General features: G+C 50.0%; 2 protein-coding genes and 1 pseudogene across 5 annotated transcripts; 1 reads left to right on the top strand and 2 right to left on the bottom strand.

The window, feature by feature from the left end:
- Window positions 1–373: 373 nt before the first annotated feature.
- On the bottom strand, window positions 374–3,471 carry LOC144582799 (peptidyl-prolyl cis-trans isomerase A pseudogene; annotated as a pseudogene). The gene is made up of 3 exons (XR_013536255.1): window positions 3,427–3,471; window positions 3,067–3,223; window positions 374–1,164 (listed from the first exon to the last, which is right to left on the bottom strand). The product of XR_013536255.1 is annotated as a peptidyl-prolyl cis-trans isomerase A pseudogene (transcript).
- On the top strand, window positions 3,263–13,618 carry BLCAP (BLCAP apoptosis inducing factor). Its single transcript, XM_002747543.8, has 2 exons — window positions 3,263–3,345; window positions 11,680–13,618. The coding sequence occupies exon 2, from the start codon at window positions 11,856–11,858 to the stop codon at window positions 12,117–12,119; it is 264 nt and encodes an 87-aa protein (XP_002747589.1). The 5' UTR covers window positions 3,263–3,345; window positions 11,680–11,855; the 3' UTR covers window positions 12,120–13,618.
- NNAT (neuronatin) lies at window positions 7,356–9,772 on the bottom strand. Of its 3 annotated transcripts, none has more exons than XM_002747541.6 (3): window positions 9,617–9,772; window positions 8,597–8,677; window positions 7,356–8,368 (listed from the first exon to the last, which is right to left on the bottom strand). In XM_002747541.6, the coding sequence occupies exons 1-3, from the start codon at window positions 9,686–9,688 to the stop codon at window positions 8,276–8,278; spliced, it is 246 nt and encodes an 81-aa protein (XP_002747587.1). In that variant the 5' UTR covers window positions 9,689–9,772; the 3' UTR covers window positions 7,356–8,275. The 3 variants fall into 3 exon arrangements, with proteins under 3 accessions (XP_002747587.1, XP_008994154.1, XP_008994155.1); XM_008995906.4 differs by having other exon boundaries at window positions 8,602–8,677; XM_008995907.4 differs by lacking the exon at window positions 8,597–8,677.
- Window positions 13,619–21,332: the final 7,714 nt, after the last annotated feature.

Raw genomic sequence — 21,332 nt, 5'->3', positions numbered from 1 at the left:
TGTATCTGGCTTCTTTTAGTCCACATACTATATGTGAGATTAACTGGTGGTGTTACATGTATCAGTTTGTTCTTTTATATGTAAAACGCAGTATTCCATTGCATGAACATGCCACAATTTGTTTATCCATTTGCCAGTGATGGACATTGAACTATTTCCAAATTGAGCTGTGAACCTTCTTGCACAAGTCTCCAGGTAGACAAAGGCACTCATTTCTCTTGGGTATATACCTAAGAGTGGAAATTCCAGGTCCCAGCATAGGTGTGTGCTTAGATTTTGTAGATACGCCAGTTTTCCAAAATGGCCGAACCAATTTCCTCTGCCGCCAGCAATCTGCAAGAATTTGTTGCTTCGTAACCTCTCAACATTCAGCTTTTTCTTTTGTTATTTAGTTTTTATTTCATAATCATAAACTTAACTCTGCAATTGAGCCAGGGATGGAAGGGAGCAAGGAAAACATGGAACCCAAAGGGAACTGCAGGGAGTACAGGGAGAGCACAAGGTTCTAGGATACTACCAGCAGATGGGGTGGAGTGCACTTCCCTGAGCTACAGAAGGAATGGTCTGGTGGTTAAGATTAAACAGAGTCAAACTTACTGGAGCTGTCCACAGTCAGCACTGGTGATCTTCTTGCTGGTCCTGTCATTCCCGGACCCAAAGCACTCCATGGCCTCCACAGTATTCATGCCTTCTTTCACCTAGCAAAGACCACATGCTTGTCACCCAATCACTCAGTCTTGATGAAAAACTGGGAACCATTTGTGTTGGGTCCAGCATTTGCCATGGACAAGATGCCAGGATCTGCATGCTTTACAATGAAGTTCTCATCATCAGATTTCTCCCCACAGATGGACTTGCCACCAGAGCCATTATGGCGTGTGAAGTCTCCACTCTGACACATAAGCTCTGGAATAATTCTGTGAAAGCAGGAACCCTTATAACCAGAAGTTTTTTCTCCAGTGCTCAGAGCATGAAAGTTTTCTGCTGTCTTTGGAAACTTGTCTGCAAACAGCTCGAAGGAGACATGGCCCAAAGGCTCACTGTTGACATCGATGTCGAACACAGTGGGGCTGACCACAGCTGAGGATAGTATGGGGATCCGGGCAGCATCTGCAAAGCCAGCTCTCTCTTTTTCTAAGCATGGGCTTCCACTCCAAGACTCCTCTTTTTATTCAGTGTTGAATACTGAGTGTGGATGCCATGGATGCATTCATCCTTTAGCCTGTAAGCAGCAGGACAGTGGGAGGCCACATTCAGGCCTGTTTGAGTCTCAGCCAGAGGAGAAATGGACATCTCTTTGCTTTGGATGTGACCCCAGGAACTGGATAGCCATCTTGTGGCCATGAGCATGAAACTAGCTCAAGGAGAGCAGAAGATAAAATGAACCTGGGTCCTTGATGACACTACCTAACCACTGAGTGGCAGGCTACTTATTTTTTTTTAAGCCAATTGATGTAGTTTTTTTTTTTAAACTAGCAACGTAAAAGACAGAGTTCACCAACCTTCTTTATTCCCAAACCCCACTGGCCCCATTTCTGTCCTCCACAGCATCGGCCCCACTGAGCACTCCTTTCTTGAAACCTCCTCTCTAGGACCAACACTCACTTGGTCCTTTTTCTACCCCACTGGCCACTGCTTCTCAGTCTCCTGTCATTGACCCTCCTCTTCTGCCCACTTTCTTCTCTACTTTCCTTCCCTTGAGTTCTCACCCAGCACCATGACCTTTGTGTTGATGACCCCCAAATAGGTATCTCCAACCCCAGCTTCTGTTCTGAGCTCCTGTGTCACATACATCTGCCTACTCACCCTCTCTGCCCTGCATGTTGCCTAGGCATTTCAACCTTAACTTCTCAAAGCCAAACTTGATCTTTCCCCTCAGTCTTCCTTTTTCAAGCTTTATTGTCTTGACCAAGGTCTCTTTTACCCTTTCATTTACTCAAGGCTAAAACCTAGCGAGGTGTTATTGCCAATGCCTCCGCATCCACCCACATCCAGTCTTCCACACTTCCTTTCACCTCCCCAAATCGCTACCCTGAGTCAGCATTAGCTTATGTCTGGAAGCTGTAACCACCTCCTAACTGGCCTCCCTTCACCCACTCCTGAGTGCCCTTCAAGCCAAGCGGCCTACATGGCCTTTTAGAAATCCAAACTTGACATCTTTTCCCTGATGAAAATGGCTTCCCTTGACTCTCAAGAGAAAAGCCAAATTCAGTATATAGGCGACCTGTCTTCTTCCGTGCTCACCTCTCACCCTCACTCTGCCCCTTCCCAGGTCCACATCTGGAACAAGATGTTCTTTCTGCCTAGAACATTTCCCCGCTCACTCTTGCCCTGTACAACTCCTAATCGCCCTTGGTTTCTCAACCTAAATGCCATCTTCCCAAGTAGGTTCCACCCTCTGCCTACTTTAGGACTTCATTAATTTCTCCTAACACTCTCTACTTCCTCTCACAGTACTTCCCATGATGCGTTGATTAAAGTCACTAATATACAATAATTATATCACTGTCTCCCCGCCTACCTGCCATTAGACTGGTAACGCCTTGAGGTCAGGAACAGACCGAGGTCACCCACTCTACCCACCCTTAGCACTGCGCTTGCGTACAGTAAGCGCCTAAGGAATATGCTTAATTAGCTAATAAATGACTACACGGACTCATTCAAGCCCCATAACAGCCGTGAGGTGGGTATTTCATCAGACAGGAGGAAGCCGAGTCGGGGCAGGCGAGTTAGTCGCTCGCGCCAGGTACAGGGCAAGGGGAGGAGCCGGGACCTGACCCAAGGCCGTCCCAAGTTCTGAGCCCGGACCTTTCCGCTCCTGAGCCCTGGCCGTGTGTTGAAACGCCAGGGAGGGGATGGACTTTGAGCCACGAGAAGGTCTTCTCCGAGTCCAAGGACAGTCCACGCCGGGCAGTGCGAAGCGGGCTCACCCACAAGATCGCAGCCCAGCCCGCCCCGCGCTCACGGAGTAAAGATCACAATCCGCTGCATATGCATGAGGGGACCGGGCCGCGCTTTGGGGCCATCCACACTGCGCCTGACAAAAATTATTCGGGATTTGAGGACCTCGGCGCCCCCGCATTCTTGTAAAAGTCCATACAAAGCTCTCAAAGGTAGTCTGTGGGGGATACTGAGGGGCGATGGATCGAGGGTAAGGCCCTTCTTCCGACCGTGTGATCAGGCGTCTGCGGTAGACAGCCCGATCCCAGGATGGGTCCTCGGCCTGTTAACTAGAAGACGAAGGGGGCGTCTCCCCAGCTTCCTGCGGCGTCGGTGGCGAGCTGAGGTGGAGGCAGGCTGCGGCAGACGGCGACAGTGGCGGCGACGCCATGGCAGGGCTTGCAGGTACCGTGGCGTCAACCTGCTTGGGGCAGGATGGGAGGCTTTCTATGCGGCCGCGCCGCCATATTGTCCCTTCTGGGTCACCTTAGGCGTCGCCGGGTCCCCGTCACTGGCGTTTTCCTTCCGCATACCGGCGAAGGGAGGGTGCCCCTGTCCGGCTTCAGGAGATTGCTGTGCTAGGACCTAGCCTGGGCCTTGAGGGTCCCTGTCCAGCCCGGGGGTGGGTCACGGGACTTCTGGGTACTCGCTCCGGCCTCCGAGGTCAGCGCCTTTGCAGAATGAGGCAGACAGAGCCGGGGGCGCAGAGCTGGGGAGCGCGACGACGACCACCTCTGCGGCCCCGAGTTCCACGGCAGGGTGCCCAGCTTGTGAGAGGCCTGTCACTCAGTCCCTGTCAGTGCAGTTGCTTTTTTTTTTTGGTGGTGCTGGGGCGTGGGGATGAGAGGAGAGAGGGTCTCCCGCTCGGGGCCCCGCTTCAGTGTCTGAGGTGATAGGCTGACGCTCTGCTAAGAGTCGCAGGAGCTTCTTACTCCCTCCAACTTTACATCATGGATGGACACCCGTTCCCTTTCCTTCTATAGACGTGGGGAGTGGCCCTCAAGGGCAGCTGAAGGAGCGGAATGCCTGCACACTAATGGCCTGGAAAGGAAGCATGGGGGATGGGGGACAATTGCTTTTTCCTTTCCCTTTCCAAATCTCCTTTAGTTTCCTTCCAGGCCTCCGTGTTCCATTTCAGCGCTAACTGTTGTGAGACTGGGGTCTGTCCTCGGAAAGAAACAACCTTTCTGTTTATAGGTTTGGATCGTCTTTATCCCTTTCAGGGAACTGGTGTGTTGGGGACGGCTTCTCTGCCCTGCCTGACATGGTCCAGTCATCCCGTCAGGACGGCAACACCAAAGCTGGGACCAAAAAAGTTCCAGCTTAAGTGCTAATGTGAAGTGTTAGCTCTTGTTTGCTTGTTTGTTTTAAATCAAAGACTAATTAATGTCAAGCAAATCTGTTAAGAGATTTGATCACTGGAAACCGACAAGGTCAATTTCATATCTGAAATTGGTCTTGTTAGCGTTGCTGCCAAAAACAGTTTAACCTTTAATCTGTAATATGTTGTTTCAAAGAGGAATCTGGGTCAGGCTGTCTTTTTTTGTTGTTGTTCTCCTATCTTTGAAACACATGCGTTCCGTTTCAAGCCTGTCCCTGTATGATATACCAAGGACCATGCGTTGCCTGCCTCTCTGACTTCCTGCTCTGGAAATGCTCAGGAATCTGGATCCTGCTGGGGCTGGGCCCTGTGGGAGGGCAAGTGGGGGTGTGGAGGATAAATGGAATAATTGCTAGGGAAGATGGTGACAACCTGTCTCTGGGGCACACAGAGGAAGTCAGAGGTCACCGGGGGAAAAGAGATTGTTGTTTGACTAGTGTTTTGTGGATGTGCATGAGTGCACACATTTAAATCTCTGGGGGGAAGTTAACTGCAAATTCAGGATCTCCCTTTGGCGTGTTGGCTCCTGAGGAGATACACATTTCAAAATAGATATCTAGTAAATGGCTCACAGCAAACCTGCTCCCCCATCCAACAGTAATCTCTTGCCAAAGCTCAAGGAACTTGCCCCTGCCCTGCCCTGCCCTGCCCTGACAGCAGACATCCCTTCCTTCAGTCACACTTCAGATATTCCACAGATAAAGGTAGCAGTGTCACATAGCACCCTGCACCCCTGAAAGTCATGGTACCTAAATCCGCCCCCTCTGGACTTAACCTCAGCTGATTAGGCTAAGAAACCAGCATCATGGAGCATTAGTCCCGGGGTCTCTCACCTATTGCTGGAGTCCGACAGAGCCATTCCCAATCCCCTCCCAACTCATCTGCTCTGTCCTTGGTCTTGTGGGGGCAAAATCTGGGAGCAATGAGAATTTAGGAAAAGGGGACATTCAGCACTGTGACTAAGGGCTCTTAGTCATTTTCAATTCTTCCCATTGCTGTCTATCAGAATAAAGTGTTTAATGGTATAGTTTGTGGAAAAAAAAATTTCTAAACAAGGTGTGTTTGGACCATCTAGGCATTGCATGGCATTGCACTGGATGGAAAGTGAATGCATTGTCTTCTCTGGTGGGTTAACTTTGCTGCCAGAACATGAGGTTTTGTGGGTGGAGGACGAAAATGGGGAGTGGACCTTGCACATTGAAGCCCACATGTGCAGGCCACCAGGGCAGCCCTTGTCTGGAAGTCTGTCATCTCACCTTGATGTACTCACAGCCCTGCTGATGGATGGATGGATGGAGGAAAAGGGCTTTGCCAGGATTATATGGAAAGCTCTGGGGCTACCAGCAGCCTCTTGTCTTCTAAGTGGGGGCACAGGAGGTGCTGTGTCCAGAGCAGCCTTATCATGCTGCTTTGGCCCACCTCCCTGAACCTTGTCACTTGGGCTGAGGTTAGAGCATCAAGGGCAGTGGGGCTGTGGGCACACCCCTCAAAAGGGTCAGCCTTCATTGAGAACACATGTTGACGTATGTTCATGATTCTCTGGGTTTAGTGTGGAAAACCACAGAAACTCCAAGTTTTGAGGCCTGCCAAGATACGGGATTCAGAAGGGAGTAGGTGCGAGCATTGCCTGCTGATGAGTCACTCTGGGGCAAGAGGAGACCTGCCATACCTTCAGGCTATGGTAGCAGCTATAGTCACCCAGCTATGGAAGATGAAGTCTCAGACTGCGCATCCTCTTTGAGTCCTGTTGAGTCCTGATTGCCACTGTGATGTCAGAGTTTCTAGTATGTTAGGGTTCACTGGCATCTCAGAGGCCCTCTTAGAGGGGGAAACTGAAGATGAGGGGTGTAAGGTGATGTGTCCAGTTTCCCTAGGCTGATTGATGGCAAAGCCAAGACCAGAACCAAGATCTACATCTCCCCACCCCTGTGATTCTCCTTTACTGAATAAAGTTTTAGATGCGTTTAGATAGAGGTGCTGGTGATTGGGCTAAGAAACTTAACAGCTTGCTTAGGAGTGGGAAACATGATCAGGCTCATGAGGGCGAGGTACTTTGTGCTCCAGAAGTATTTGTGACAGCTGTGACTAAGAGATTTGAAGAAGTGGCAGGAAGAGACATTTATGGCCTCAACTCCCTCCCTTGGTGCTGACCGACAGGTGTGTAGTGACAGGGACACGTAAAGCCAGAGACAAGGCTGAACAGGTGGCAGGGCCATTTGGTGAGACAGTCAGCTGACCCCATGTAGAAAGAGCCCTGGGGAGGGAGAGAGGGAAGGCAAGTCAGAGGCCGAGCAGCCAACCCACCATGCACCCTGACATGATTGCAAAGGAGAGCCCAGGGCCAGGGACCCGGTAAGCATCCCTAAGAATAAGGAGGCTTGTGCTGGGAAAAGCAGGAACCCAGTATTGGGGAGAGAGGTTTCTGGCATGAGGTGGGGCCAGGAGCCCCTGCAGAGTAGCAAGGTCAGGCAGATTTTCTTTGTGGTGGTCCTGGTGGGTATGGGGCCTACAGCGTTAAGCTGGGTGGAGAAGGCGCCACAGCACACCTCTTATCCCACACTCGTCTAAGCCTGTGTCTATCCTGCCCAGTACTCCTCTCCATGGGGCTCCTGGATGGAGACCTGGAGTAAGACTTTGTGATCTGAAATCACCCCCTTGGTCCCCAGCACCTCTGTGGAAGGCTACTCCCACCTTTTCCCCTTCCTCTCATCTTTCCCTAAGTGATTACCTGCTTTTGGCCCCTTATCTTAGGACCACAAGTAGAGCATCTATCCCTTTGAGGAGGGGAAAGTGCCCCTTATTCCAGGACCACAAGTGAAGATGTCAGCCTTTCTCTTTGGGGAGGGGAGAGATGGTCCTTTATCACAGGACAGCATTGAGATGGGGTTGGGTGTGTGAGGGGCCAGCTTATTGCAATTTAAATGGCCCTCCTTTTCCTCCCTCCCCCAAGTAGTGTGCCTATTCCACAGTGGGCACATCAGCTGAGTCTTAGAAGTGTGTGTTGATGCCGCTAAAGAAATCACAAGAGACAAAGTTTTGGTGCGCCTCCACTGCCCCGCAGGGTCCTAGAATACTGTGCGAGACAGGGGAGGTACTTTTTTTTATTTTTTGTAGAGGTGGTCCCTGTCCTCCAGGAGCTTACAATCTAGCTGGGGAGACACAACTAATGCACACTTAAACAATCAGTACAATTAGCGATTACCACAATATTTACCACAATTGCTTGAGACCAGGGAAAAGCAAGATCAGTGAGGGGCAGCGGGTTTCAGAGAAGGTGTTTTAGTAAAGATGGGATTCATTTACTTTTGCTTCTTGAATAGTTCCAAATCAAGTGACACATTACTTTGGAGTAGGATGGGCTTGGGAGACAGTGAGAGGGAAAGGGGAATAGAGGGAGCAAATGCAGCAAGGCTGGAATGCAGGTGCCCTAGGCAAGGGACAGTGAGAGGGCCCCACTGTATTTCTTAACCCCCTCCTTCCTCAACTGTGCCCTCCAGTCCCGCCACACAGGCACGTGGTTGGTGCTGCACCAAGATTCAGGGCTTCGGCTGGCGATGTCAGAATATCCATTCTGCTGGCTGGTGTGGTGTTTGGATCTCCATGGTGGGGCCTGCTGGCACGGCCCTGGCTTCGGGGCTGGGATGGTGCTGTCCCGACTTTGTCCAGATCAGAATGCGGTGCCTATGCCCAGATCTCAGGGATCTGCTCCCCCCACCCCCCGGACCCTGCCCCTTAGTGTGACCGGGCAAAGGGGTTGGGAAGGGATCTGGTATTTTCGTCATTGTCAGTACTGCTTCTCTGGGGGCCTACTGGCCCCTCACTGACCTTGCCAAGTGCTCCTCTGGCGAGGGAGCACAGGGGACCCCCCATTCCTGCGCGGCACCGGCTCCCATGCTGGCGGAGATGCACAGGAGCACCTGATGATACGGCCGCCCAGGGCTGGGAGCTGGGGCCTCAGTTGGGGGCTCGCTGCCTGCGCTCCCCCAACACCTGCCGCCCGGTCCGCGACACGGTGTACGCCAGCTTCTGCAGGGAGTACCTGAACACCTGTGGCAAGAAACCCAGGACCCACCCTTAGTGGAGAGCACCCGCAGCATGTCTGCCGTGCTGCCATGCCCACCCCCGCCCCACCCCCTGCCCCGCCCACCCATCCAGCGTAGGCTGGAGAGGCGGGCGCGGGCGCAGCTTGTCCACGAGTCAGGGCAGCTGGAGCTTTTCCAACTGTGCTGAGAGCTGCATGGCGGCAAGCTGATTGGACCCACAACTTAGGTATACCTCACTTCTTGCAATGGGCTGTGTCCCTGGAGGATTTCGAAAAGCGAATCCTACCCAGTAAATGCAGCATTCCAGGAACACCTTGAAGGAAATACGCGATGCCTTTGGCAAAGGATTCCTTTAGCAGGGAATTCTTCCTGCAAAGGGAGCTTTTAGGTAAATGATTTTACGGGCAAAGCACATTCTTCTGATTTATTTCTTTTTACACAAAGCGCTTTTGCCTCTTTTTTATTTTTTTTTCCCCCCATAAAGCAGTTGTCCAGTTTTGGACGCGCTATTTTCCCCTTCTGTTTTTCACTCGAGGGGCTTTTTCTTCTAATTTTTTTCTTGTAACCATTTTTGCTCGATTCACTTTTTTCCGTTAGCTCCCTTGTCTAATTTTTTTCTGCAGTGCGTTTTTAATCTAATGCATTTTTTTTTCCGCCAAGTGCTTTTCTCCAATTTATTTTTCCTGCAATGCGCGTTTTTCTCTTTTCCTGTGAATTACTTTTTCTCTAATCGTTGTGTGGGTTTTTTTGCGAAGTAATTTTTATTTTTTCTGAAAAGTGCCTTTTTCTAACTTATTTTTTGTTCTACCCCCACAAGCGCTATATGTTTTTTAAAAATAAAATTTCCCCGCAATGCGCAATTTTTTAAGGTGGAAAATTTTCACTCTACGAGCTATAAAGTCTTGCAACACAGTAGTGCCCCGCCTCCCTCCTGGGGTTGAGTCCGGTTGTAGTGGGTTTTTCTTACCGCGTAGGTCGCTAAAAAGCCTGGGTGATCGTCCGCAGCGGTCGCCCGCCGCGCCCCGAGTCTTTGTTCCCGGGCAGGCGCGGGCGCACTAGGGAGGGTCAGTGCGAGGAGGACATAGTGGGGAATGGTCAGGGGGCGTGCGGTGCCGATGGAGGCACTTGAACAGGCAGGGATCGCGGCAATCGGAATAGGACGGGTCCGGGAGGCGGCAATCGCGACGCGGGTTGTGGGTTCTGGGGGTGTGAGTTGGGAACCCTCTCCCATCCGAAACCCCAGCACACTTACCTGCAGCAGCACGCGGAAAATGTACCAGCCGATGATGAGCAGTTCAGCCGAGGCTGCCGCCACTGCCGCCATGGTTCCAAGCGCGGTAGGTCGGTGGTCGAGAGAGAGGTTTTGCCGAGATCCACTGGTCTCTCGGAGTCCGCTGTTGGGTGCACTGCCGCAGCCGCGGTGGCCGCGCCTTAAGTACCCGCCCGCCACTCAACTGCGCATGCGCACCCTGTTTGGGGGGTGTTTATGAGGAGGGGTGGCGGGGGGCGCTCCTCATTCGCCAGGAGAGGAAAAAAATAATCCATCTGCTCTTTCCATACCGACCCCCGCCTCCTGAGTTCCATCTTAGCCCCCTTCCAGAAGATTCCGCCGTGCTTGCTTTTGGATTTTGCTTTAAAATGGAGGGGTACCACGACTCTGGGTAGAGTACCGGGCGAGGATTGGGGGTGCAAGTCTCTTGGTGTGGCGCCCTACTCTCCAATCCCTGGCCTCCAAATTTGAGCTCAGTCTCCGGTGCCACTCCACAACCTACCCTGGGGATGGATGGAAAACCGAAATTAGGGAGGGTTCATCTGCCCCATAGAGCAAAAAAATTGGTGCCTCTTTCAGAAGCCTTGGCATACATAATATGCCCGTGCTTGGCACTCTTTCCCTAATATTGAATGAGTTTTAAGCACAGATCCCCTGCTTTGTGAGGGTCCCTGAGCGCGTAACCCATCTCTGATTTTTTACATCCCTCTTCCTATGGTATTGGTAGCGGGGCGATCGGATCTGTGGTGTGGAGGTCGCTACCATAGGGAGCCGAGCTGGGGCACCGCGCTTTGGGCGCAAAAGCAGTAGTTACATGGTATCTGTGGGAGGGATACAGGAACGATTTGCGCCCTTCGTATGCGCGGAAGGAATGAGCTCTGTGGAGAAGTGGTTGGAATATGCTCGGGGATAGTTTTCTGCTGGACAGTCGGTCGTTTCGACCTCTGTCTTCCGCTCCCCTCCCCCAAGCCCTGGTAAGTCTGCCTTGGCCGGCGGGGTTCTTTGTACCCGTTGTGCGGGGCGGCTGGATCACTGAACCGGGTTCGCTACCGCTACCGGAGTGTTATGGCTACCGCGGCTCCATTTCCAAGCGAGGCAAGTCCCTTTCAGATCGCCCGTCTTGCGGGTCCCTCGCACAGCGGGGCTAGAAGACCGGAATGCGGTTTGGGAGCGTGATCCCTGCGCACCGGTGGCCCACCGAAAACACCTCTTTCCAACAAGCTGACTGGCACAGGGGCCAACTGGCATTTGCCCCTAAGTGGATAGAAAATTAATTTTCATTAAAAGCTCCTAGAGGTCAGCTTCTATACAGTGCCAGCGGCAGATGGAGGTTTAATGATCCAAGCGACTTCAGTTTGGACAAAGTAACATAATGACTTTTTTTCTGCATTGACTTTGGGAGAAGTTAGCAGGTTCTGGCAAAGTGATGCCGGGCTATTTGAAAAAGGCAAGCCCAGCCGAGAGTGCCATCTTAAAAATTTTCGTGGTGCCACTGCAGCTGCCTGAAGATCCTTTGCCTGTCGTCTTGTGGCCAGCAGTGTGCTGCTGCTGCTAACAGCTTTAACTCTCTACTCAGTGCCTGAGCACCTAAGGCTAGGAGAGATGCTAGATACAGAACCTGTCCTTACCACGTGGGGGCACAGCAGGGAGCCCTTGGCCTTCCTTTGGCAACCACTGGGCGGTATTGTGAGGTCTGGGCCCATTGAGGACGGGCTGCAGCCCCAGGAGGCGATACATGATCTCTGCTGGGCAGGGCCCAGGCAAAGCCAGTCCACTGTGTGAAACCGTGCCAAAGAGCCCTCTCCCCAATCCCGTAGGCGAAGCCCCAGGGAGACATCCCAGGAGGCTTTCCACATTAGTGACTTGAAGAGGAGTAGAACTTCCATGGGTGGGCAGGGAGGAAAGGGCATTTCACATTTGCTGTTGTTAACCATGATCCATTTTCCCAAATAAGTATACATTCTGTTCCTGTTTTTTTTTTTTTTTTTTTTGTCTGTCTGTCTGTCTGTTCTTTGTCTGTCTGTTGTGTTGACTTTTCTCTTCAGGATCCCTGCTGCCTTGGTGATCCCGGGCTGACAGCCAGAGAGCACAGCGGCTCAGCTCCTGGAGAGTGAGGGTTGAAGAAAGCGGAGGGCAGCCGCCTGCGCCCGCTGGCTCCCATTAGGTCGGTTCCTGCAGCGGTGCCTGGCAGCCTTGGTGAAGGCCCTGCCCGGCAGAGATCATGTATTGCCTCCAGTGGCTGCTGCCCGTCCTCCTCATCCCCAAGCCCCTCAACCCCGCCCTGTGGTTCAGCCACTCCATGTTCATGGGCTTCTACCTGCTTAGCTTCCTCCTGGAACGGAAGCCTTGCACAATTTGTGCCTTGGTTTTCCTGGCAGCCCTGTTTCTCATCTGCTATAGCTGCTGGGGAAACTGTTTCCTGTACCACTGCTCCGATTCTCCGCTTCCAGAATCGGCGCATGATCCTGGTGTTGTGGGCACCTAACGGCCTGCCCTGTTAGCTTTCCAAGGAAGCAGAAGACGGGAGGGGAGGCATTGACATAGGTCATAAAGCATTGGAGTTTCAAATCCCGCTGCCTTGTGGGTGTCACATTCCTGACGGCGCCTTTTTGGCCTGTGATGTTTTATCCTTATAATGTGAATAATGGCACTGACCGGTGCTTTTATTGTAAAATCCTATAGTTGTGGGTGGTCTTGTGGTTGTGTGTATTCTGTCCCCATCTAGGTCCTGGCTGGCGGCATGGCCACCCCCCTCGCCTCATTATTGTGAGGAGTCTGGGCCCATCCTGGTCAACCGCCCCAGCATGATCTGGGCAGATAAATGCCAGTCTCATTGTCACCTCTGTGAACCCTCCTTGTCAGGGTCTCCTTTCTTCCCAGAATGTTATTGACTCCTCAGTCCCTCTCCTGGTTTCCCTTTACTTCTCTTCAACCCCTTTCCTTTTTTGGGGAGTACCTGTCCAAGACAGGGCTCATTTTTGCACTTATCTCGAATTTGAAGAGATTGCTGACGCCCAAGAGCCTCGCTTTTTCATCCTTCTTTCCTTGTTCAGCAGGCTAGACAAATACATGTCTTGACTGTTTGTTGTCCACAGATCTTCAGTATTTTCTCTGCTTCATTTTTAAGAAAGGAAGCAACAGATAGATGTTGCTCTTTTGCCTGGGTGTCTGGGCTCATGCTTTCCTGCCCAGCCTCACTTCCTTTGCCCTTCCTCCTGCCCTTCTCAGCTGTCCCAAGGAGGGGGGCCTCATTGTGTCTTCCTGTGCATGCTCTTCAGCATTGAAGTATGGTGTGTTCACGTAGTTCTAGCAGTCCCAGCTGAGTGAATGGGCAAGTACCTGTGTATTTCATAACAGCCATGATCCCCTTGATGTTTGGATATTTTTTGGTGTGCCGTGTGTGTGTGTGTGTGTGTGTGTGTACAAATACATGTGTATATTCCTTTTAAAGAAGCTTTATCGAACGTATTCTGATTTTGAGGTTTAGCAATAGCTAGCTATATATAGTAGGTGCCGCTACAGTTTTTATTTAGCATGGGGATTGCAGAGTGACCAGCACACTGGACTCCGAGGTGGTTCAGACAAGACAGAGGGGAGCAGTGGCCATCATCCTCCTGCCAGGAGCTTCTCCATTCCTGCGCATATAGACTGTACATTATGAAGAATACCCAGGAAGACTTTGTGACTGTCACTTGATGCTTTTTCTGCGCTTCAGTAACAAGTGTTGGCAAACGAGACTTTCTCCTGGCCCCTGCCTACTGGAGATCAGCATGTCTGTCCTTTCCATCTGATCCATCCATCTCTCTCTTGCCTGAAGGGAAAGGGAGGTGGGCCAGGCAGAGAACAGAACTGGAGCCAGTCCATCTACGGAATGGGACTGTGAGGCCATACTTGTGAAACGTTTGGACTGCTATTCTAGAGCTTTTATTTGGTGTGTTCATTGCACAGCTGTTTGAAATGTTTAATAAAGCTTTATAAACTTTACTTTGTGGTTTTATATGGCTGCAGTCCATTTGGGTCGTGGTATTGGATTTCGGAGTTGGTAGGGGGCAGGGGGAAGCATGGAGGGGCTGATTCCTTGGCGCCAGAGCACCTTAGCCCGAAAATTTGATCTGTTCTCTGGAGAGCAGATGGTGGGGGTAGGGGTGGGGAGCAGGGGACAGGACAGGCGGTGAACAGGAGGGAGTCTGAAAGTTTTCAGAGATGAGACATTTGCGTTTCTCAGCTCCCATGGCTTCTCGCCTGAAATTGTTTCCCTCCATAGGAGATTTGAGTAACCGATCCCTTGACAAACAACTTAAGACAGCTGGAGCTCTAATCATCAAGGATTTTTATGGTGCTGCTTTTGAAGTAAAAATAAAGTGAAACTCCTTATGGCATTTCAAGTGGAAAAATAAATAAGACTGGCTGTCCAACCAGCCAGACGTAAGGTGAATGGCCAGAAGTACAAGAGTGGTATGGTTCCATGTCATAGATATGCACGTGCCCCCATGGCCGTGACCTTTGAGACAGTGTAGGCTAGTTTGTCAGGCCCTGTGATGTGTGTTCACCTCTGAATCTCCTTCTAGAAAGCACAGTGGGAGTACTGCCTGTCCAAGGCACAGGGCTGTCGTGAGGCTTGAGTCACAATTGTGAAGGACTTGTGTAAATGAAGCCAAGATTATTGCTTATTTTGCTCTTCCTCAGAAAGCAGCTTTCTGTTTTAGGTCAAGCCTGCTCTAGAGTCACAAACAGGCCTCCCTCTGAAAGATTTGTGGCCCTTTCCAGCAGGGAGCCTACAGCCCACCCCTCCCCAAAGTGACTGCCAAATCAGCATTCTGTTGCCCCACAGTGCTTCCTACCTTGCCAGGTACCTGTCCCCTCTTCCTGAACTGCCTTTTAGGAAAATGAAAAATAGATACCTTTTCTGGTAATTTCATAGACAGTCACCTGTTTTACCTAGGCTTTAAACTGGCTGCTATAAAATTGAGTGTGATTTTCTCCTGTTCAGATAAGTCTCTCCATTGTCACTTTATCTCTTTTTTCCTTATTGGTGTTGCTTATTGATGCTTTCCCTTGATCAAAACTTGCCAAATATTTGTCTGTTTTAGAGGTGTTTTCAAAGAACCAAACTTGTATTGATCATATCTGCTGGGTAATTTTCTTATATGATTCTTATGTGCTTTTATCTCTGAATTCTTCTTTTCTGGGTTTCTGGATAGATTTCATAGTTTTGCAAAGTCTTAACAAGCTGAGGAGTCATACCTGGAAAGGATGGTTTGTTCAACAAACACTGAGACCCTGTACTAGGCTTGCCAGGGATTTCAGGGGCAAGATTCAGGCCTGACTCTCCAGGAGCTCATGATTGTAGCCTAATGGGGAGACTTAACAAAATAGACAATTGCAAATTCCAAAAACAAAACAAACAAACCAAAAAAGGCTTTTGTGTCCCTACTCTCCCATGGCAGCACCTGGATGATAAATGAAGCCAAGATTATTGCTTATTTTGCTCTTTCTCAGAAAGCAGCTTTCTGTTTTAGGTCAAGCCTGCTTTAAGAGTCACAAACAGGCCTCCCTCTGAAAGATTTGTGGCCCTTTCCAGCAGGGAGCCTGCAGCCCACCCCTACCCAAAGTGACTGCCAAATCAGCATTCTGTTGCCCCACAGTGCTTCCTACCTTGCCAAGTACCCGTCCCCTCTTCCTGAACTGCCTTTTAGGAAAATGAAAAATAGATACCTTTTCTGGAAAAGAGTAGGGACAGCAGGCCTTAGAAAACATGCTGTGCAATTCCATTGGTCACTGTGGCTCCTAGTATGAAATGGTTGCCCACGTGGTACCTAGTAACCACAAGACCCCACGAGGCCTAAGTCTGGGCTTCTTTAGGAACTGGTACTTGACCTGCTCTGGGCCTCAGTTTCCATATAGGTAAAATGTGGTCTTTGGAGCACGGTTTTTCTAGTCCTAATACCCTGGGAGTTCTTTCTCCCAAGATCTAGGGTCTCCCTGGACCCATTTGAGGATGGTAGCTGGGCTCTGAGTAGGTGGCAGTGCACTTTCAGGATAGCATGTGCCTTATGCTTTAGTCAGTGTACCATGTGGACCTAGGTATTTCCTCTGTCAGGAAGCTTTCCTGGATTTCCTCTCCCAGGAGATGTACTTGCCTGGATCATTTCATTCAGCCTTCTGTTTTTTGTTGGTTTTTTTTTTTGAGACGGAGTTTCGCTCTTGTTACCCAGGCTGGAGTGCAATGGCGCGATCTCGGCTCACCGCAACCTCCACCTCCTGGGTTCAGGCAGTTCTCCTGCCTCAGCCTCCTGAGTAGCTGGGATTACAGGCACGCACCACCATGCCCAGCTAATTTTTTGTATTTTTAGTAGAGACGGGGTTTCACCATGTTGACCGAGATGGTCTTGATCTCTTGACCTCGTGATCCACCCACCTCGGCCTCCCAAAGTGCTGGGATTACAGGCTTGAGCCACCGTGCCCGGCTCAGCCTTCTGTTGAATGCTACTGCTAGTGTTAGGCAGACTTGCTCTTCTGTAGCGACTGAGTTCCTAGAGGGCATGGCTCATGAGGACTCCTCTTGTCTCCCAAGGAGGCCTGCATTGTCAATTATTTGGCAGTTATTTGTCAGAATTCCATGCAGGAAGAGGCCTTGGGACTACAGGGTAGACAGTTCCTGCCATCAGGGAGCCCTCCAGGCTAATGGGAAAGGGCACGGCATTGAGCAGATAATGCCAGCGATACACAACTATGGACTGTGTCAGCTCCTAGAAGAGGGGGTCTAAGAGGGGACCTAATGTAGGCCTGGAAGGATTGACCTTCAGGTGGAGCCCTGAAGAACAAGTATAAAGGTTTGAGCAGTGAAGTAATAAATTATATATATATGTATGTGTGTGTATATATATATATATTTTAACCATCTAATCAAGCATCTCTGCTTACAGATAAAGAGACTGGGGTGAAAGTAAAATGAAGGACCACCACTATCTGGCTGCCCTAGAATCAGAAGCCAAAAAGGCTTCTGGGGATAAAGAAGTCAGTCTACCTAAAGCCAGAGAACTGTTGGGAGATACAAAGGGAATCTAAGGCTGAAATGCTGGTGGCAGGCCCCAAAACTCAGTCCTGAGAACGCTTCATTTTCAATTGACTGGGAACCATCACAAGGTTCTAATGGGAGTTGGGGAGTAACCCACTCAGAACAGGCTTTAAGATGGGATTCCGTCAGGAAGGAACAGGACAGCATTTGAGTGGTGAAAGGAGCAGGGCCACAGACATAGCTACTGCCTTCTCTAGATCACTGGGATTGGGGAGAAGTAGACCTAAGGAGTGAGTGTGGACGAGGAAGGGATGGTAGGTGAAGGGGCAGGCTGGGGAGGAGGAAGCAGTGAGAGATGTTAGAAGGAAAGCCAATTCCTGTCGAATAGCTGCAGGAAAGGAGGCCAGAGATTTCACCTGTGTCCATTCAGTGGGCAGAGCCAAACCCTGTCTCCTGGCAGCCAATGCACAGCTCACTTACCAACCCACCAAAATGTGTGAAAGGGCCACCTTTCTGAAAAGAGGAATGACTGAAGAAGTGCTCTCCTTGATGGAAGATGCTCCTGCTTGGGGGGCTTGGCCAGTGTCAGCCCAGCAACCCTCCCTCCCCAGTATCTTCCTAAAAGTTCCAGGAAGAACAGAGTTTGATCTGCCAGGCTTCAGTGAGAGAAAGAAGTATGTTGAGAAAAACTTCGATTGTAGAGCAGGCTTGAGGTAAGGAAGAGAACCTGGCTAAGCAGCAACTGAAGGCCTCAGACAGAAGCCCTGGGTCTCCCTTTGGGATATGGAAAAGGCCTCAGAGCTTGGGCCCAGATAGACTTGAAGGACTGAAGAAGCTTGGTGCAAGGCTTCAGGGAGCCCCAGGCCTTACGCCCTGCCTTTGTGACTGCACCTCACCCATCAAATTGAGACCTACCACCACCACAGCATCTGCCTCAAGGCACAGTCTCCACAAATGTTATTTCCTCTGTTTTGTGGCCCCCTGCCACTGGCCTTTACTAAGCTCCAGCCCGTAGGGATATGATCTGATCCTCCAGCTCTCCCACTCATTCATTCACATGAGGAACATTTGCCAGGCTCTTTTCCAAGCCCTGAGAAGCTGGTGCAGAATAAGACCATGCCATCCTTGAGGAACTCAGATCAGCAGGAGGGAGGGCACTGAGTCATTCTTGTGGGAAGATAATACCATGTCATTAAGGCATTAGTAGAGTTAGGGAGAGATTATTTGGGAGACCATATCTCAGTACATCTATGTGAGTTCATTAATCATTTTTTTACTTTCTCTGAAGAGGCAGTATCCTAAAAAGGAAAACACTAAGGTGTAGCTTTTTTTTCTAGGAGACCAAAATCCTCAGTTTGAGTCCCTACTTAGCCACCAGCTTGCCCAGCAATCCTCCATGGATTTCCCTCTCTTGGAGAATAATCCCTGTGTGTCTAGCCTCCTCCCAGTGAGGAATCAGAGCAGGCATATGTTTGAGAATACTTTGTCAAATATCCCAAAGGGTCAGATATGACCCTTCTCCAAAGACTAATCCTCTGGGTGGTTCTGGCTTCTCACTCCTTTTCCTGGACAGCTTGTGGAGAGCCTGTACTTTGACAGCTCAACACCTCTTTCAAAGCCAAACCCTCTGCCAGCCTCATGCCCCACACTGATAGTGGTGATCTCCAAGGAGGGGGCAGGGAACCACGTGGCCTTGTTCTTACTCTTCTCTAGGCCTGTTTCCCCATTTATAAGTCAAGGAGGGGGCTGGACCAAGAAGTCTTTAACATTTCCAAAGCTGTCTTCTGTGAAACATCAGTGACATTTATCCTTGTTATTTTAGTCTTAGAGATAGTGATTGAAAGGGTATTAAGACAAGTGTTTAATCAAAAGATCTTTTGCATTAAAAAAATAAACTTTAAATCTCTTGGGTGCAGAACTGTCAAGGATCTCAGTTTAGAGCCAAATAAGACGTGGAAGGGTCTATGAGGCAGGAAAGATAGACAAAGCCCTTCAGTAATTCCATATTGTTATGGTCCCAGTCCCTTGGCTTGGACATCAAGGCCCTGCACAACCTTTGAAGATAAGGGCTTAGTCTTTATTCCTTTACCAAGCACGAAACCTGCCCGACCAGGCCTGCCATGGTACATGCTGGTTGGCTGACCTGGTGGCTAGATGGATAGGTGGCTCAGTTGCTAAGAGTCCCTAAGTAATTGGGTGACCTAGTCTTTCCTAGAAGGAAAGGAATTCAGTTTGCCTCCCAAATCTCTTGGAAACTCTGAAGTAACAGAGATTATTTTCCAGCCTCCAGACTAGTATTTGGACAAAGTTATGTGAGAACCTTATAAAGGGTTACATGGCCTGGCATCCTCACTGTGGCAACAGCCCACATGTGGTTTAGGAGTAGCCCCGCCAGGTGGTAGATACCCTGTAAGATCTGGATGTAGGTGGGCTCCTGAGTCACTGGTAAGCTGAGGGGAATTCCCTCTGCTTCCTTCTTTCTACTCTTCTCACACCCTAACCCTGGATATGGCGCTATCTACCCTGGATATGTCACTCCCCAGCTTTCCCACTTTTATGAGTGCCTCCCCATAGGCTGGCAGACAGGAGTGTAGAGTGTGAACCACTGCTTCACAGGGAGTGGACTGAAGCTCTGCTGAGAGGTTTCTCCAACTTGCCCAAGAGTTCACAGTTAGGCCAGGTTGGCCTTTGATTCCTGAACTCTGACCACATACTTAGGTGGTCCTCTGCGTTGCTCGTTTTCCATTTCCGTCTTCTCCTCCCCTTCTAGATCATGAGTGTCTTCTTTAGAGTCACAGTCTGAGAACTCGCTGCAGCCCTGCCTCACTGCCACACACACCCATCTGAGCATGTCACTGAGATTTAAGTCCTTTGGTCCTATTCCCTCAGATCACTCTGAGGAAAAACCTGCCTCAGTCCAACCCCCAGATCCCAGCTGCAATACTGTGGGGGTTAGACTACTATTCAAGATGGGCTGGGCCATTTGGGGGCTGCTCTTTGGTGGTTGGCTTTTGGTTTTGTTTGTTTTTACTTACTGGCCAGATAGGATCCAGTTCTTATTTCCACCCTCAGAGCCATTTTTAAGAATGCCATATGGTTCCATTTTGTACTGACAGGAACTGGGGACCACAGGCGCATAGCACACACCACAGCTACTGTGACTAATCGCTCTGGCAGCTGTGCCCTCCTAACAGTCTGGGCGTGCAGTATGAGTGATGTTCAGAACCAGAAAGATTGGATTGGGCCTCCTGATCCCTGGTCGTGACAACACCACTGCACCTCTAGTCCTGTCTCTCCAGTCCCTTGATCTTTCCCATATCCATCTCCTTCTTTTAATTCTTTTAATCCATCTCTTGCTGAACAGTCATCTCTCTGAATGTTGCTGAACAGATGTCTCTCTGCTTCCAATCTTCTCTCTTTCAACCCATCAACCAATTGGCCACCGTTGGCCATCTTTACCAGCTTAGGTCATCTTCTGTGGCTCTTAGCTTAACTTTGTCCTTCCCTATTGCCTAGAGGATGGCATTCTCTCTGTTAATGGAGCAGAGCATTTCAGTCTGGTTCCCACCTTCCCCTAGGTGTTCCTGCTCTGCTTCTGCAGGTGCCCAGCCAGATGAGCCCACCTGTCCTCCTGGAAGAGATGGCCTGTGTCATATGAGAGTCCAGGAGATTGCCCAGGGAGAAGGTGTGGAGGGAGGGGTTTTGAGAAGGAATGTGAAGTCTCTTGTGGTAAGCAGCACCAGCAAGATGACCAAGAAGAGGCAATTGGGCTAGTCAGGAGGTCTTGTCATCCATATTGGGGTCAGCAGAGCAATGGAGACAGACATCACATCACCATGGGAAGAGAAGAGAATGAGAGGAAGAAGTGGAGATGAGAAGAACGGATCACCTCTTCCAACTATGAAAGGAAAGAGACAGATAAGTTGAAGTGACCTGTTTGGATTGTTCTTTTTTGATTAGCTAATATTTGGCCTGTGCTTTTCTGGATAAGGCCCTGATGAGCATTTTGTCAACAATACCTCTCTGAAACCTTCAGAGAACATCCTAGAGTTGACATGGTTTTGCCCACTATACAGAAGAGCTTCAAAAGATGAAGCCACTTGTCCAAGATGGGGGGCAGAGCTGGGATTTGTGCCCCATTTGGTCATCTTCCAGAGCCTCACTTTCACCACTGTCCCTGTCTTCCCTGCGGTTGTGAGGGAAGGTAGAATGAGGAGGTGGAGGGCTGCCTGCAGTTAGGGAGCTGGGGCAAAGGCACCAGGGAGGCTCCCGGTGCTCAGATAGGACTGGACGTCTGGGACACACCACTTTTCAGAAGGAGAAGGGACTAGGGAAGAAAAAGACTATTTTTAAAAGCAAAATAGGAGATGTGAGCCCATTAAAAATGAGGAAGAAAGGAATAAAATGTTGAACAAGTATCTGAGTGAGGATAATCTGAAAAGTAAGGAATAAAATGTTGAAAAAATATCTGAGTAGAGGATAATCTGAAAAGTAATGAAATGACATCAAGAAGACAAAGGCCAACAGCAAACTGGGATAAATGATGGCCTGTGTCCAAAGCGGCCTGGAGTGGACGGCACTCTATGGACAGGTGGGGGCTTAGCCTTGGATAGCAAGCATGCAACGACCCACCCACCCAAACCTGGGAGGCTTAGCACTCAGCAGGTGACCTCATCTGTC

Source organism: Callithrix jacchus, chromosome 5 (assembly GCF_049354715.1).
Source record: "Callithrix jacchus isolate 240 chromosome 5, calJac240_pri, whole genome shotgun sequence".
In the NCBI taxonomy this organism is placed as follows: domain Eukaryota; kingdom Metazoa; phylum Chordata; class Mammalia; order Primates; family Cebidae; genus Callithrix; species Callithrix jacchus.
The sequence above is the reverse complement of the archived record's forward strand: the minus strand, read 5'-3'. Positions and strand labels throughout refer to the sequence as shown.

What these genes read in the sequence shown, in the direction of transcription:
- NNAT (XM_008995906.4), bottom strand. Translation starts at nt 9,688, where the DNA reads ATGGCGGCAGTGGCGGCAGCCTCGGCTGAACTGCTCATCATCGGCTGG. An exon ending in TTTTCCGCGTGCTGCTGCAG is followed by an intron (nt 8,678 to 9,616) that starts GTAAGTGTGCTG and finishes ATTTCCTTCAAG; the next exon opens with GTGTTCCTGGAATGCTGCAT. An exon ending in GACACAGCCCATTGCAAGAA is followed by an intron (nt 8,369 to 8,601) that starts GTGAGGTATACC and finishes TTCTTGCCACAG; the next exon opens with GTGTTCAGGTACTCCCTGCA.
- BLCAP (XM_002747543.8), top strand. Translation starts at nt 11,856, where the DNA reads ATGTATTGCCTCCAGTGGCTGCTGCCCGTCCTCCTCATCCCCAAGCCC.